Genomic DNA, 18,317 nt, shown 5'->3' on the forward strand with positions numbered 1-18,317 from the left:
AGTGTGCTGGCAGGGACACATGTTTTGGGGGAGTTGTAAGGCTGCTCCCCCTCGGGGCGGCCACGGGCCAACCCCAAATCTGCATCAGATAGGGCAGGTTGGAACAGCCACCTGGGGGAACCGGGAAGTCTTGCAGAACAGGATAGAGAAACATCCATCACCAGTGACAAAGGGTTATTGATCCTGCCCAGGGGCACAGAGATGTATTTAATGACCTCTCCAAATCCCTTCCACTCTGGAGATCCTAAAGAAAAGTAATCCTCATCCTGCAAAAGCTTCAAGCAAGGCACTAGCTCTGGAGTATCCCAACTGATGCAAGTGCTGTCTACAGGGTAGGCATGTGTGAGAGGTTCGGGGTACAAAAAAAACCCCAACTCTCCCACTCAAAAAATACAAAACTCAACACAAGCCTGCAGTCGTAAAACGCCACACCTTCCAAAGCAAAACCACTTCAGCATTAACCTGAAAAACTTGTTTAAGCAAATGACAATGAAAAATTAGCATGGCTGCACTCGTGCAGCCTGGGGCGTGCAGGTGGAACTTCCATTCGCACCCGCATCTCACCAACCCCCAGAGCTTGGGGACCGAAGGGACCGAAAGCGGCGTTCCAAGGAGGTGCAGCGCACTGAGACATCGACGGGTGCAAAGACAGCAGGGGTCATTTGCTGATCCACTTCATGTTTGAGTTTTCAATATTTGCACTGTCAGGATGTTTTCCAGCACAAATAATCGTTTAAACCTGAAACTTCCCAGAACAAAAACATACAATTAGCAATTCCCTCACCAATTAGGAAAGGAAGAAATAAGTCTAAGGCACAATTTAAGTCTGTATGAAACGGAAAAGAGCAAAAAACTAGCTACAGATGAATGCAGTTAAATTAAAAAAAACAAATAAGGCATGATTCCTATTTCCGTACATTACACCCTACAGATCCCAGCTCAGTGAAAACTATATTTACACACATACATACGAAGTTTATATTTCAAATATATATATATATATGGAGACACACACATAGAGACATATAATATGCATGAAAGCATACTTTTGGTCATACATCAGCTTTGCGTATGTGCCTGCTGAAGTGTCCTGGTGGGATGCCCAGACCTGCAATTCTGAGGGGCTGGTGGGACCCCACGAGCAACCCCCGGCACCGGTGGGGCCCCACGAGCAACCCCCGGCACCAGCCCGAGCGCTGCGATGCTGAACATACACGCAGGAGCTCGCATCGCCCGTGCTACGGAGAAGGTCGGGGAAACATATGGCATGCACACCGGGTGTTGGAAGGACGATGACCTCCTCTTCCTCCTCCTCAGCAATTTTTAGAGCCTCGTGCAATGTGAGCCAGGTCTCCAGCTGCCCTCGCTCAAGGGGACAAGAGGAACAAGGGCATTTTTCTCTGCTGTCAAATGAGACGTGAGACTTGCGCGCATCCTCTGATGTGATACAGCTTCAAGCCTTGAGCCTCAGCCCCCATCTCTGGGATTGTCACACCGCTGTCACTCCCCACACAGCATCACAAGGGGCACAAGCCTTTTAGCTGGGGACAGACCTACCAGGACACACAAGCAGTGGCTGGAGAGACAACCCACCTTTCAAATCCAGTTTACCCACATAGAAGATCAAGCTATGTCCAAAACTCAGAGGGGTTCTTGCACCCAGAGCTCCACGTACTCACCCTCCTCATGCCATATCCCTTCTCCTGCACCCAACCCTCTTTCTCTTGCCCATTAACAGAGAGCATAAAATCCCTCCCCAAGGTGAGCTCCCATTTCACTTGAGCACCACCACTACCCCTGAGATGGGGCTTGCCTCTTTTCACCTCCCTTCTGCAGAAACCCCTCTGTATCTCTAATCTCTTCCTTTTTCGTTCATCCCTCCTCATGTGAAACAAGGATGCTTCACGACCTTGCCAAGTGCATTGAGAAGAACATGAAGGACATAAGAACTACTCCTGAAGAGTGACCTAGTACCGATTACCGCATTAGCTGCTCTCCTGACCAACATCCCAGTGCTGCTGCCCATCACCTTAAGGATGTGGGAAGCCACAAACCAGGCATGGAGGACAGGAGGAGAAATATCGTCCCATCCCCAGCTTCTCAGCCCTGGGAACCAGCAGAGCTCAGGGACAGCCACAGCTCCAGCCCTCCAGGACCACCTCTCAAAAGGGGGAGCAGGGGGTGAGCAGAAACACCCCAATAACACAGGGGGTCTCCCTGCTCCAGGAGAGGACCAGCTTTTTGAAGACATATGGCTCCTCTCCATACTTCAGGCAATGACTCCATCACGCTTCCAAATTCCAGCTGCCTAAGTGGTTTTTGCAGATATTTCCTCTTTCTTTGCAATCATTTGGTTAATAAGATGAGCAGGTTGGGCTCATTTATTTTGGACGCTGTTCTTGGGTCATTAGCAGAACGGCTAATCATTGCATTGGCAGAAAATATCACTTCTGCTTCAGAGATGGCTGCATAGCACGGGGAGGGGGAGAAAGAGCTTGACAGAGCCTTTTAAAAGAAATAACACAAAAAACCAAGTTCCACACCTCTAGAAGTGGAATTTTCCTCTGTCATCTCCCAAGGTAACCACCGGCAGGATGAAGCGGGTAGACTTTAGCGCCCGAGGCTGCTCTGCAGAGCTCACGCTCTCTCCCATGCACTTGTCACCTCCGAGGACCCGGAGAGGAGCGATGCTGAACTGCAGCAATGTGTCCCAGCAATGCTCAGCCCTCCGGGAAACGATCCCCTTCCTCACCCGCAAGCAAAGCCAGGCGGGACACTGAGAGCCCCAAAGTAGAAGGTGCAGGAGCCCCTTTCTGGGATGGTGTAGGAGAGTATATTGGATGTGATGCCTGCGCTCGGTTTGCAGCACCTGAGCACCGAAAGCTACCTACAGAGAGCTGTTGGAGATATTTAAAGAACAAATTGTACTTGGTGGTGAAGGCTGGAATGCCAGTGGGGATGCTGAGCCGCCAGGCATTTGCAGAGCCATTTCCACTTTGCCCTCGAGAGGAAAAAGCAGAGGTAAAAGACAAAGCCTCACAACACAGCCATGCAGAAACACAACAGCAAAGCTGCTCCCCAGGCTCAGCTGCTGCAAAACCGCCTCTCACCAAGGGCCCCGGGGAAAAAAGTTCCCCTGCAGACAGACATTCTCCATCCTGCTACGGCCGGACATGGGGATGCAGAACTGCTGCCTTCCCCCACTGACCTGGCAAGGGCAGAAATGAGGTGCTGGGGGGTGCAACGGCTGGACACAGCACAGGTTGTCCCCTTCTCTACCGGACCCGCGGCCAGCACATCTCCTGCTCCCGTCCTCCCACTTCATCTGGTCTCTCCTGCTCTCTCCAGCGCCGCAGCTGAGAGTCCCGACGCGCTTGCCAAGCGAGCGCTGCAAAGCTGTTAGGGAGGGAGCTGGGCAGGGGGACGGGGCAGCAAAGGCTGGGAGGAGGCTGTGGAGTGGGACGATGACAGAAATTTGTCCCCCACCTCTCTCCGGGGTGCTCTAGCTTGCCTCAAGCCACGTCATGCCGAGGATCTTCCCCATATCCCCATGGAACCATCACACGATGCTCTCCAGGCAAAGCCCCCCCGGCACGATTGCAAAGCCAGCGGCTCACCGGGGAGCCCAGTGACAAAAGGGGAGCTGGGAGATCTGCAGGGCTCTTTAACCACAGAAAGGGAAGAAGAAGATTTGGGAGCTAATTTAGAGCTTGGATTTCCTAAGCCTTTTCAGCCATTGAGGCTATTGGCAGGCAGCATTACAGCCCCTGCCAGTCTCAGCGGCTATACAATGTCCTTCCCTTGGCAAGGGCAGCGACGGGGAAAAAATAACTCTCAAAAAACAAGGGACATGTGATGGAGAGCTCAGCTGAAGCCTCCCTCCCCCCGCCAACCTGCATGCCAAGGAGGAAGAGCACAAAAAAAAAGTGAAAAGTGGCCATTTAAAAAGAGCAAAACAAGTGGCGTGGGTTTTTTTTATAAGGGAACATGGCAGAGCTGAGGGGACGGAGCTGTGGCAGGAGGTGGCTGGACACATCCTGCGGCCATCGCTTTGCTTGGTGGCCAAGGTAAAGCCATCACCCTTTCCACATCCTCCAGCCAGCACGGTCCCACTGCCCCCTTTACACACAGGAGGGAGTAGCTGCATTTTGCACAGCCCCCCACACCCCATGCTGCTGTACAAAGCCCCCAAAAGCAACACCAAGGTCTCCCAGGGAGGCATCACACCCACCCCAGCGAGGCTGCAGAGGAGCAGGGTGCACGGCTCTGCCGGCAGGCCTGAGTGCGTGGGGGAGAAACAGAGGGATTTTGCCTCAAAATTTCATGACCCAAAAACGGAGGGTGGCTGGCAGAGAGGCTACGAGCCTGCTCTCTCCTCCCTGGCGCACGCGGCTGTCCCCACAGAGGGGACCGCGCCGCCGGGGGTGCTGCAGCAGGACAGAGCTCACCAGCACCCAGAGCTCGGAGCAGCGGCTTCCCAGAGAAGGACAGGATGAGTCCGTTGTTTATTTTTTTAATATATATTTTTTTTTCAAGGGAGAAGAAAGGAAGGAGTCTTTTCGGGAGAGCCATCCAGCCCAGGAACAACCGGAGTGCAGCACATGCACAGGGACACCCCATCTGGGTGACAGCTCCCAACTGCATGAGACTGCACGTAGCTGAAGGATCATTTTCCAAGGGGGTTGCAGACACATCTGAGCTCACAGGGTCCTGAGAGGATGCAGGGGACAGGAGCCAAACAGCTACACATCCCAAGCCCCCACCATGAGGAAGGGCAGTGGGAGAAGTGGCTGCCTTGCCCTCACCATCCCCGAGGTCCCAGCATCCCGAGGATGCAGCATGGGATCAGGTCCTCAGTGCCCCGCTCTGTTGTCACCCCACAGAGTCCTCGCCCGCGTCACCGATCCGCATCCCGGCGTGCGAGCTGGCCGGCAAGTTCAAATCATTAATTTCTGCGGCAGAGGGAACCTGACAGGCCCAGTGCTGACGTGACTAATGATGGATCTCTGGGAGAAGCCAAGCAACAACTGCAGCTTAATCATAGTGAGAGACTCCTTTTGGGGCATTAACCTGCACTCTCCAGCCAGTCATCCCCCCATTGCAATCCCACGCTGCTGACGACTGCAATGCTGCTCACAGCACCCACGCAGGGCTGCCCGTCCCTTTACTTCTGCTTTATCAAACCCACCCTCCAATGCAGACCTCTGCAGAAACGTGCTCCCAAAATGCTCCAACGTTTGTAAAAATCAGCAGCAAATTCAACTCTGGGGCTGTTTTCTGCTCCCCCTGCAATCGCTGCCATCAACTCCTTGGTTAAACCCTGAGCTCCCAAGTTTGATGCAATGACAAAAACCATGCCCAGGACAGCAGGAAAGCTCAAGCTTGCCTAAGGGGTGGCTGGCAAGTCACTCCTAACCAGATATGCCTCTAGGAAGGGAAACGGAGATACTTGACACTACTAAACCATCAGCCAGCTTTGCTGCCATCCTCCTGCAGGCAGGTTTCCTGCCTCCCCATCCAAAAATAAAGTAAGGGGGCTCCTCTGCCCTGAGGAGCTAGAAAGAAGGAGGCTAGAAGGGAAACCAGCCCCTTTCCTTGTTGGATAAAGAGCAACACAGCGAATGAAGTGCCAAACCCCTGAAAGCCGAGTGTTTTGCAGCAGCGCTGGGGCTGATGCTCCCGCTCGCTCCCTCTCCAGCCGCTGCCGTAACGAACCCAGCCCAGCGCTCAGGGCAAAGCCCAGCCAGCCCGAACCGCTCCCTGCAAAAAGAATTATTTTCCTGCAGTTTTAGATAATTGGATTTTCAAAATAAGCACAATTAGTGGGTTTTTTCCTCTCTCCACTTTGCTGCACATCGTGAACACAAGGCGGCTGCTCGGAGCTGGCGGGGACCTTTTAAAGGTTGAAACGGAGCTCACTCCCTCTTTTCTGGGGGGATGGAGGTCGGAGGCAGAGTGGGAACAGTGACAGGTAAAAATAACCACGCTTGGCCTGATGTTGCTCCCAATTAAGCCAGTGGGAATTTTGCCCAACTTCCTACTGTAGCAAGATCCAGACACGCACATCAAAAAGTCCTCTGCTGTATTTAGTAGCTTATGATGACCACAGAAAGTCACATCTGCATGATTTTCTTGCCCCTGTTTCATGCTGGCAGGTATCTGAGCATCCCTTTTCACCAGGGCCAGGGATTGCAGAGGCTGGAGAAACTTGGTGGGTGATCATACCCACGTTGTCATCCTCAACACCACATCATCTCCTCTGGTTTAGGCACAGTTACTCTACAAAAAGCCTCGCAAGGTTTTTCAAGGAATAGTTTATCTGCTCAGACAGTTTCACATCAGCTGAAACTCAAGTGTAAGCGGTTTTGGGGAGGGTATGGGAAGTGTTGAAAGAGTAGAAACATTTCATTCTGACACCTTCCTGAACAAAAAGCGCTCTGCCTTTTCACAGTATAACGTCGCCTCGTGAAACTAAGTCAAATTTATTTTTAAATGGAAAAAAAAAAAGCCCAAACTGAAAGCAAACATCATATTTCTGGGGACAAACATGATCTTGCATTTCATCCTGTCATTAACACTTACTCTCATCTTCAGGATGTGCCAATCAAATGAAAATTTAGTCTTTTGTAGTGCTGTAACGTAAAATCTTTCACAGTCTCCTTTAAGCTATTCTGCATCAGGTTCATCACAGTTCACCTTTACACGAGTCAGCGCCCGATACAGATAATACATTAACTGATGCAAGCATTTCTAACCTGCATTCAAACAAGAGTAACAACCGAGAGAAGTGAGATCTGCAGATAACAGAAAGTTTGAAGGAAAACAAGGTATTTCACTCCTTGCCTGCAGAGCTGCCCCGCTGCCAAGCCTGCAGGCTCTCCCTTGCAGCCGAAACAGAAAGAGCAAGGGGACAGCACCCAACGCTCCGCCAGCACCGCTGCCACCAGCCGAGGAACACCCAGGCCAGCCCTGGAAAACACTCTCCATCACATACAGTTACCTTGGAGGCAGGGACCAGCCACCCCTGCACCTCCCCGAGAGCTCAGCATCCACCAGAATTTTCCCGGATTAACGTTTCACGACAACTTTAATACCACATGTAGTTGCGAGCCCAGCAGTTTAAAGCGATTAGATCTAGGCTGGTGGCTGCAAAGCATTTCTGTGTTGACATCAAAGTTGCAAAGGTACCTATGGAATATTCCCAGCACTTTACACACAGGATTAGCACAGGGCTCCCGCGTGGAATTGCTCTTCTCTCCAGGAGCCCTGCAGCTCAGCAAGACCCGGCCTGCGCAGGACAAGGATGCTCCTCCCTCTCCGACCGCTCTGCAAACCCGGATCCCAGGCAGAGGAACCCCCCCAAAGCCTGGCTTTTCCATCTGCTACGCCCAGGAGGAGAGAAAAAACACCGAGAAAAGGTCAAGCTACCAGCTACATCCCACAGCGCAGTAGATGCACAAGTGTTTCTCCCAGACAGATGGTGGGAAGGGGAAGAGCGAGGAGGAGGAAGGAAGGGAACAAGTTCAGGACAAGAATGTACAACCGGCAAACTCCCCGCGCAGCGCAGCGTGATAAAAATACAGGGTTTGCTGTCAGCAGCAGCGCAGAGGGACCCGCCACGGGGGCGAAGGCAGACGCAGACGATACCTTGCTGCGTGTCCCACCTCGAGCCGGGAGCTAACGCTGCTCCGATGCTCCTCACCCCATTTCCAAAACCTTCTGCGGTTTTTTTTTCCCCTATCTCCTCACCGCTTCAGCATCCCCTTTTCCAGCTCCACCACCCCCTGACTACACCAGCCACCTTTCCCACATGAGCTCTTACTTTTTCCCCTCCATTCTCTTATCTCAGGTTGGGAATTTTCTAAGGCTGCAGATCCTTCCCACGCGCTCAATGCCATCTGCAAAAAGCAAACCCCTCCCCAACGCTTCCTATAGTGGCTTTTCCACCAGTACCAACTTCAGTTGCTCTGAGGATGACACAAGAAAGTTAGTTTGCTACTCGGTTTGGATGAACTAAGAGCATTTATTCAGCCTTGCTTTATCAGAGATGCAAATCAAGCACTCCAGTTACATATTTTAACACAGTGGGGGAAAAAAATCCACTGGATAGAAAGCTATAAACTGTCTAATGTATTCACAGTAGCTAAGGTAGAAAACAGAGAGAGATTAGTGGAAAATTATCAACGTAACAGGTGTCATTGTCACAGAAGTGACACTTTAAAGACAAATCCCCCCCCAAATTAATTCCCTAAATACAAGAGCACATCGTCAGCTACATTTACTCCCTGTTTTATACCGTCTCTGCAAAGGAGGAGGAGAGCAGAAGAGGAGGGTGAATGAAAGAGCCTATAAAAAAAGCCTACAAAATGTTGGTTAATAGGACATGATGGAAATGAAACTTGAAGGCAAAGAATGTCCTTATCCTGGGAAAGAGCAGATGCCACTGACAGCATTGGGACAAAAGGACCAGGAGGTTTGCTTCCAGCTTCACCCACCAGCAACCTCTCACATACCAGCTCAAGTGCACGTGCGTGACTTCATAGCTGTCCCCAAGGTGCCCCAGACAGCACAGGGCAGGTCAAGCTTATCAGGGTGAAGTTCAGCTTTCAGCTGTGCTGAGCTCCAGTCCCCAAACTGACAGGGTCTGCGAGAGCTCAGCCCCACCGCCTTGGACCAGTAGAGCCAGCAACGGTCCCACCGGCCCCTTGGCCACCCCAGAGCAGCTCAAGGAAGAGCTCAGGGCCACCTTCAGCAGATCCAGGAGGACTGCTGATGGGACATCGCCCTGGGCAAGGTGCTAACAGCTTGGTCTGTCACCAGCACAGAGCCTGCGGCTCCATCTGCCTCCTGGGGACCTGGGGATGTTCGGTCCATCTGCACGTTGGAGTGGGCACCTTCTTCTCCACTCCCCACACACAAGGAGAGGGGACAGTGTTGTCACAAAGGGACACACTGAGCCCAACTCCTGAGGTTTTGGGGCTTTTCTTTTTGTTTTTTAATAAAAACAGCTCACTGGAGATCAATTTAGCTTTTTAATATCTTTCAGATAAGGAAATCTGCTGCAGCAGCAATTCTCTCCCTCCCTTAATTAATTCCTAAACATATCACAAGCTGGAAGTGCATGTTTTATGAATCTGGTTGACCTCCTGGTGCAGAAATGATGACACAGATGTTGTGTCTTCTTCACTACCTCATTACTCATGTCACACTGTTCTTTTCTGCAAGTGCACTGGCTGACAGGAGCTCCAATGCTGCTATCAGCAAGACACACTGCAAGGAGCCAGGGTAACGTTCAAGCGATGTTTTGCATCTACCAGGGCACCCGGCTCCACCGGAGCAGCCAGATATCCCACAGGACACACCACCACGCAAGCTGCAAGCACACGGTCGGGAGGGAAATAAATCCATTGGGACGTTTTATATCAAGAAGGACAAAATACCATTGGGTAGGACAACAAGGCACCACTCAAATGACGGCCAAGCAGATGGGAACACCAGAGCTGAAGGAGCCCACACATGGATGCGTACAAAGCCTACAGGATCTGGAGCGATCCCTGGGAGAGCTGTTTGCTGGGAAGGATGAAAATCACCAGCTCTGCAAAGGGTTTCAGCCTCCTCTCCCCTCCCGTGCACACCAAGATAAGCCCAGTTGCACTGGACACTCTTTAGTGACCAACAACAGAACCCAAGGGGAGGTTCAGGTTGGACATTAGGAAAAGGTTCTTCACCCACAGGGTGCTGGACACTGGAACAGGCTCCCCAGGGAGGTGTCCTGGCCCCAAGCCTGACAGTGCTCAAGAAGAGACTGGACAACGTCCTCAAACACACGGTGTGAACTGTGGGGTTGTCCTGTGCAGGGACAGGAGCTGGACTCAATGATCCTTGTGGGTCCCTGCCAACTCAGGCCATGCTATGATATGTGAAGGACAACAACCCCTGCCAGCACACGGACATAGAAGGGCTCACACAACTGGTTGGAGAAGACCTCACCACCCTGTCCAACACGCTGGATGGATGTTGTGTTCAGGGCTCGTCCCGCCAGGGCACAGCTGCCATCGCAACCCGACAATTGTGCAGGACAAGCACGACGCCACCCCCGTAAGATGCTCTGTGCAGCCAAGGTGAAACCAAGAGCCTGATGAGACACAGGCTCCTCGACGAAACACGGGCAGCAGAGCATGGAGAGAAGGAGAGTTACAAGATGGGTCACAGGTAAGGAGAAAAAAAAAATTTAAAAGGCAAATGAAGGCACTTTTCATAGCCCTTGCTGGGCAACAGCAGCTTCAGCAAGGAGACAGCAGCAGCTCCTAAACCCCTACTCACGCTCAGATATTCCTGCAGTGATTAAGAAACTAAAGAGCTGCCCCAGCCCAAGAAATCGCTCTCCAGGACCCACCTACACGGAGCATCGGGCCCCAGGACCCTCCCCGGCTCCACTTGAGGGCAGGATGCTGAATCAGAACGAAGCGTTGAAGAGCACACTTTATACCCAGCTCAGAGCCTGGCGGAGCACCGCACCAATGGCTCATCATTAGGGAAACATCAGGATACATATGAACAAGACGACAAAAGGAAACTCGTGTAAATAAGAGCTAAAAAAATCTGCTGGGAGACCTAGAAACCAGCACCTAACTTGTCTACTGACAGTAACAGCCTGCAGAAAGCAGGCATTAAAAATAAAAAATAATAATAAACAGAAGGCAGCCTGATGAGGTCTGGTCACCTTGTACTCCAGACACTGAAATGCTCCCTTGCAGGGTGACGGTATGAGAAGAAACAAGGCTTTTGCTTGTTACTATTCTCAGAAAAGCCCACCGTGTTTCTGCTGGAGCAGAGGCAGCACACAGCTTGTTTGCACGCCGCACGGGCACGGTCCCAGCTTCGATCTCCCATAGGTGGACTCCTACCAGTGTCACTCACACAGGCTTAAGGGTGGCAAACCCACCCCTTCAGCAGCGGGATGGGATGCAGGTTTGCACCCTCTTCCCAAATCATAGAATCATTTTGGTTGGAGGAGACCTACAAGATCATGGAGTCCAACCATTAACCCACCCCTGGCACTGCCCCATGTGCCCGAGAACCTCATCTCCGTCTGTCCAACCCCTCCAGGGATGGTGACTCCAGCACTGCCCTGGGCAGCCTGTTCCAATGCCCCACAGCCCTTTGGGGAAGAAATTGTTCCCCAGATCCAACCTCAACCTCCCCTGGCGCAACTTGAGGCCGTTTCCTCTGGTCCTGGCGCTTGTTCCTGGGGAGCAGAGCCCGACCCCCCCTGGCTCCAAGCTCCTTCCAGGCAGGTCAGAGATCAGAAGGTCTCCCCTCAGCTCCTGTTCTCCAGCTGAACCCCCAGGTCCTGGCATCCCACAGGGTCAGGAGGAGTTTTGAGATACAATGACTCTTCCAAACATCTGCAAGGTGGGTCAATGCAGAGATAAAACATGAGATAAAACACTCCTGTCCTGCCCATCCCCATCCCTCCCCAAGAGCCCAGCAAATCAGCCCCCACCTACAGCAAATGCGGCTGGACATGGCCTCAGGTCTGAATTTACCACGACGCAGAGCAATAATTAAACGGGGATGCAAAACGGTGTGGAACAACAGAAGAATAAATATCTCTGATGTTTTGTTAAATTCAGCAATTTACAAGGCTGGAATAATTAGTGGTTTAAAATGTTTTGACACAAGCAGCCCCAATAATCATGATAAATCATATCAGGCATATGCCCAGATCCTTGAAGTGACAGATGACAAACAGAGCAGTGGCAAGACGCTCCATCACGCAGGGAATCATTGAGTTAATGGAAGAATTATTGCTTCTGAAATCCACTCCAGTCCTGTTGTGGGGAACATTCCAATTTATCAAAGCCAAATGAACATTAATTGCTGCAGCCTGGTAAGTTTTCGAGCTGCTGTGACCTTCATTGAATTTTAATCCAAAACAGATAAGATTTACTTCCACACGAGAGGAAACAACACAATTAAACCCAAATGACAGCTAAGATTATGGGGGAAAAGCACAACAGGAGTAATGACAAAAATATTGATTCCTTTCTACTTGACATTGCGTGAAAAAAAAAAAAAAGGTAAATAAATAAAATCTAGTATTTGCATATTTGTTTTCTTCCCTTTCTCCCTTCTTTTCATTTGGGAGACAAATTTCAGGTGCTCAGGCCAAGAGGAGAAGGGTGGCAGACAGTAATGGAGACTGAATTCCCTTTAACTGCAGTAATTAATGTTATGTCTCATTGGGGAGAGATTAAGAAAAAACAGCAAGGAAAGGGAAAAAAAAAATTAAAATAAAGTATTATTCTGTTCTTAAAGATGCCCTCGAGCTCAGGAAGGGAGGTGTGAAGAGGGTCATGGTCGCCCAGTGCCTGGGGCTTTTGCAGGGGCAGATGGTGGCCCCGGGGACACAGACACCGGTGGCCTTTTGGCTGCCGCGCTGGAAGAAAACCCGCTCCAAAGAAAGCCACATACTGACCATCGAAATCACTGGAAGAAGGAGCAAACCCAGGCTTTACACCCTCCCAAAGCCCACACACAGCGCAGAGGGGAGGTCTTGGCTTTAGAGGCAGAGGAAGAGCGACCAGCCAAGTCATTACCATCTACACAAATCCAAAACAACGTTCCCATCAGAGGGAGACGTCTCGCTGCCCAATAAAGCTTTGCCAGAGCCCTCCCTAAGCGCGGGATTAGTGAGATTCCCCCAGGCAAGCCTTCCCTGGCTTTCCATAACTCAGCTGGAGGACGAGGAGACAGGTAAAAGTCAGTGTTACAGCCACTTACAGGAGACGGAAAGAAGCACTTTCCCGTGTTCCCTCCCGTCCCCCGCAGCAAGATGCTGGGCTGGTGATGAACGGGGCACATAGACCCTGAATGCCAAGGCAGCGCTGGGGTGGGCTGAAACACCTCCTGCATAGCAGGAACGGTATTTTAGTCTATATAGAGCACGTAGGAGACATCAGGCTTTATGTCAGGAAGCAGGAGAAATGGTATTTGTCATTGAGTCATAGAATCATTTTGGCTGGAAGAGACCTTCAAGATCATTGAGTCCAACCATAATCCACCCCTGGCACTGCCCCATGTCCCCGAGAACCTCATCTCTGCATCTGTCCAACCCCTCCAGGGATGGTGACTCCACCACTGCCCTGGGCAGCCTGTTCCAATGCCCCACAGCCCTTTGGGGAAGAAATTGTTCCCAATACCAAATCTAAACCTCCCCTGGCACAACTTGAGACCATTTCCTCTCATCCTATCACTTGCTACTTGGGGAGAAGACACCGACACTCTCCGTGGTACAACCTCCTGAATTTGCAAAGCCGGACAAGAGTACACGGGATGTCCAGCTGCACCTCGAGGCAGGAGAAGGGATACGGATGTGGCAGGTGATGGGAGGACAGGAGCAGGGTACCATGGATGCTGGGATGCGATGGCTGGGAACCCCGCTGCTGGGGAGGCAGGAGGGCTCAAGGGATGAGGGCTCTCTGGGATGCGATGTAGCCAGGGTCAAGGAGGAGAGTAAAGGCATAGGAAAGCAGCTTGAGCACAGCCCGGGGTCTCAGATGAAATATATCCCCCAGCAAACAAAGATTTTCGCCCTGTTTTACTTTAGCTACATAACTCCATGTAGTCCTGAGGCAGGTTAAAAAAAAAAAAAACCAAACCACAGACAAACACAATAAAATACATGTTTATCTTCTGCTAGTAACTCAAAACTTGGCCTGGGTTCTCTCAAAAAGTTAATGAATTCTCTGAAAAAAACTGGGCAAAGTTCCAAGCCTGTGCTGCAATCCTGACCCAGGGCAGAGATGCCCAGGGTTTCTGTTTCGCCACGGACACGCGTGCGGTCCAGATCCCATCCCAGACCACGACCCCACCTGGGACCTCTGCTCCCATTGAGAGGAGTGTCCGGATTTATCAAGAAATTGGAATTATGTCTCATTCTGTGATGGAGGAGGATCGTTTGCCTCCCGTCTTCCCTCTGCTTTTGCAGAAGGGCAGGAGAAGCTCAGGGTTAACTCTCACAACAAAGCCACGCCATCGGCTTCAGCGAGACATGGCCAAGCATGCTTCACCGGCTAACTCGGAATTAGACTACAAAAACATTTCTTCTGTGATATGCACAGTGACACCTTCAGCTCCAGTCCACCGGCATTGCTCCTACCACGCTCCAAGGTACAGCATGGGAAGGCTCTGGGCAGGAATTTCTCAAAGAAACTCATTTCTCTCGCCAAAGCATCAATTGATTTCAATCTTCATGTTGTTTTTTAGAACAATCAGCTTCAGCAAGGTCTGAGGTCCAGGACTGAATCTCTCTCTGCTGAAGAAAATCTGCATTTCAAGCAATTGCACTAATGGCCAGGGTCCAGAGCCAGCATCCCCCCGCAGCCACCAGTCTCTTCTCCAAGGCGCAGGTTTGCCCACGATAACAAAGCAATCCCACACCCAAACCAGAAAACGAGCTTTTCACACCCCAGACTCAGGGTTTGCTGTCTTTATTCCTTGCTCTGTCTCTCACTTATTTTTTCAGGCTCATTTTCTAGGTAAACCAGTGTTACCCTTTTTCCCCCGCAATACTCCATCACACTGACATTTTTAGCAGGACATAAGAAACACTTCCAATCCAACCCAGTAAGCTGCAGTCCCCCACTCCTCTCTCTCAAAAAAATATATTTAAGTCATAAAAGAGAAACAGCTGCTTGTTCCAATGGGGAAGAAAAAAAGGCTTTGTACAGTCATCGTCTCTGCTCCTCCTTCCAAAACAAGGAGCAGAAGGTGTGGAGACGACGCATGGCTTGCAAGACCTGAACAGATGCACCTTTTGCAGAGGGTTGCTGCAATGGGAACCTCCATCCCATAAAACACTTTCTTTGGGCAAATAGGTGTCATGCATATACACAGGGTCTACAAGCCTAACTTTTTTTTTTCTTTTATTGGCACGATGATTTATCCCAATAGGAGTTAAAGGACAATAAATTTAGTCCCATTTTACAGATGGAGCGCTAAAGCACAGAGGAATGATGGATCAGATCCAAATACATAAGCAACCACCTCATAAGATACTGATATAAGCATTTTGAAAGGCAACAGAGCACGCACACGATATGTTAACAAAAGGTCACATAAACACCTGAGATGGAGACACTCAAAGCATCTGGATCATCCTTTTACTTTTAGATCAGACTCATCCTTTGCAAGAGAAAGAACACGCTGCAGCCCATATTCACTTGATAGGTAGAATTCGGTTTCAGAAAGCTTCAAGAAGAAATGACCAAGCCCAAACCTTTGCCTTTGCACGTGCCCAAATGCAAGACCAAGGAGAAATACCCCATTAACATCTCCCCAGTTGCCAGCAGAGGCTGGAGGAACCATGAGCTTCCTTGTCACCCCCCCAACAGCTTCTTCCCTATGGTCTGTTTTTTTATTTTATTTCAATTTCTTAAAAGACCAACCACTCTTTTTTTTTTTCTGGCTCATTCAAATACATCTCTCCTTCTCTAAAGGCCCAAACAAGAAGGGACATGGGCATTTGCAAACCAGACTCACCACCCAGCTCCTTATCACCACCCTCCCACCACCATCCAGCTGTCAACCGCTGTCCCCTCCCAGACGGTCCTCTGTCCCCGCAGATGCCACCGGCAGCTTCCACTCACCATGACCGAGATATGAAGAATGTGCATCTGCTCCTCCACAATCTCCGAAGGCTCCTGGAGGCTGGGGGGGGTGGCCCGGGAGAGATGCTCAGCGCTGCTCATGGAGACGTGGAAGTACAAGGTGCCGTTCTCCAGCCACTGCTGCTTCCAGTGCACCAGCGAGATGTCAGCCACGGTCCCCGACATCTCTGCAGGGACACAACACGCAACCGAGGATCAGTGTTTTTCTCCATGATGCTAAAAGGCAATCTTCTTAGCAGTCCTGGAAGTCAGGACTTTAGAGTCTTACCCCTCGTCCTGCCCCTGGAGGAGCCTGAGCTTTGGGTTTTTTTGGCCTTTGTCTGCCATTTTCCCAAAGTATAAACAGTAACAGTTGTCTTCCTTAACAAAAAGCAAGGGGTTCTGAAGTGCCCTGGGATTTCTGGACTACAAAGGCAACAACAACTGTAAATAACGCATTGCACAATGCACCTTTAACCTCCCATAGCTCTCCGAGCAAAAAGGCTGGAAGAAGCTCCCAGAGCTCTGCAGCCAAGCCCAGGGGAGCTTTGCTGCTTGGAACGGGGTAGAGGGAGGACCTCTTGGTGCCAAGCAAGCCAAAATGCAGACATCGGTACATATTCTGCTGGCATTCACAACAAAGCCTTCTTCCAGGTAGCAACGTAGCACTAGAGCCGCCTTTAGCAGGGACAGTCCCAGCACAGACTAACAAGCACCAGTGAGATAACGAGCAGGCTTGATAAATACATATTGGTCCTGGGGTTGCATGTCTGCTGGTCTTCCTCTGCCTCCTCCTGTTAGTTTTATATCTCATCCAACCCCAATTTACAGCGTAAGCATCTTGGGAGCCGGGACCACAGCATCCAGGCACACGCATCCACTGCGGCAGCTTCCCCTGACTTCGGGTACCACATCTGATTCATCAGGGGCTTGGACAACCCAGGCACCGTGGAACCAAAAGCCACAGATCCCCAGGCTCCAGCACAGCGGGAGGCGGCAGCTCGGAGCCTCAGCTGCAGCAGACACGGGCACGAGCGCTGACAGCTCCACAGCTGCCCATCAAGCTTTAAACCCCTCTCCGCAAAGAACTGATTTGGCAGTTTGGCAGTAAAATCAAAACGGAATAAAAAACACTAGCGCAAAACGAGCCAAAATATTTCTCCTTCCACCACCTCTCTCTTTCTGTGTTTGTTTTTCCATTTGCAATATAAGCAATGGGAAGCAAGTCAGGTCCTCTTAGTCACCAGGCCCACGGCTCTGGCAATCACCTGCTTTGTGGGAGACCCAAATTCAATTCCCTCCTATTTGGAAAGAACAACCGGCTATAACAGACCATGACCTACATTCTGAACTGTGTGTCGGCTCCAGAAAGGCTGGCAGCCATGGTGGGAACACAGATGAGGTCCTTCTCCACACCTTGGCTGGGGAGCATCACCCAGGAGAGGGTCAGTGGAGAGGACAGGGCTCGTTCCCCTGCGGGCAAAGTGGCCAGGGAATGGCAGTGGCGTTTCGCATTTTATTCCCCTGAACCCAGCTGTGCAAAAGCACATCCATGTCAAGGAATGAGCTCAGTGAGGCTGTCTGAGGAGTTACCCACAGGTTTCGGGCCAAGACACTTCAAGACACCCAAGTTGTGGCTCATGAGCAGCCACACAGGCTACGAGCCCAGGCACTTCTACAGACCCACCTCCCCACCCAGCAAAAACACCTTTCAATCCATCAACGACAGTTTTTCTTACTCCTGAAATCAATACATTTTCCAGCAGCAAGCTCCTGGCTTTCCATCATGGACTAAAACAGAGCCAACCACCCCCTGCTCCCCAAGAAACCCCCATCAGGTCCCTGGTCCTGCAGGATCCCCCCCGCCAAGGGCTGAGACAAGGTTACCCCGTCACTGCCAACTCTGTGATTCAGCACCTCACTAATTATACACCTGACATAACCTGAGCTGGTTGCACTGCCACCTGAATCTAATCAGAGGGCTGTGCTCATTATCTCTGCCTCCTGAGCACAGCGCAGGTTGTTATCCCCAATCTCAATGCACATCTGAGCACTCAAAGGAGAAAAACTAAACAGCTCCTGACCATGCATGGGATCCATCAAGAGCCCACGTTTGCACTTTGGAGGGGACACGTGAACTCCCTGTCATATCTCTGACATTGCAATGAGGTCGCTCCTAATAATCCCTTCTCTCCTTTAATATAAATAGCTGTTTGCTGGAGCAAATCAGCAGCAAGAGGTGTTGCTTGCACTCTTTACCCTGTAAATCGAGCCAGCTCTGCGGCTCACACTGCAGGACAGCAGCTCGTGCAAGACCTGGGAATCTAATGAAATGAGGGGTTTGTGTCTCTTGCCTCCAAAAAGGTTAAAGCAGAAGGTTCGTTATAGTGGTAAAAGTAAAAACAAAATGAAGAACATCAGGGCTGCCTAATTGCAGTTGTCCTCCTAGCAATACTTGAGAGATCTGTACTGAAAAGCATCTCTTTGTCTAATTAAAATTGCAACAAATGCTGCTTTCAGGAGCAAAAGCACACACTGAGCTTTGGGACAGATATCACAAACTCTTCCACAGAGGCAAACAGGCCATGGGGCAGCACAGAAGTATCAAGACGCAGGACTCTGGTTACACAAAACCATCTTAGTTCTGTTCAGAGAAACAGTCAC

At 50.7% G+C, this 18,317-nt stretch overlaps 1 protein-coding gene across 1 annotated transcript in view; it reads right to left on the reverse strand.

Annotated features, from left to right (window-relative positions):
- The window catches only part of ASTN2 (astrotactin 2), a 318,934-nt gene that overhangs the window by 253,180 nt on the left and 47,437 nt on the right, over positions 1-18,317 (reverse strand). Inside the window, exon 2 of the mRNA XM_065648278.1 lies at positions 15,654-15,841. Coding sequence (XP_065504350.1) covers positions 15,654-15,841 — 188 coding nt within the window. The remainder of the gene's footprint in view (positions 1-15,653; positions 15,842-18,317) is intronic.

Source organism: Caloenas nicobarica, chromosome 19 (genome assembly GCF_036013445.1).
Source record: "Caloenas nicobarica isolate bCalNic1 chromosome 19, bCalNic1.hap1, whole genome shotgun sequence".
NCBI lineage: Eukaryota > Metazoa > Chordata > Aves > Columbiformes > Columbidae > Caloenas > Caloenas nicobarica.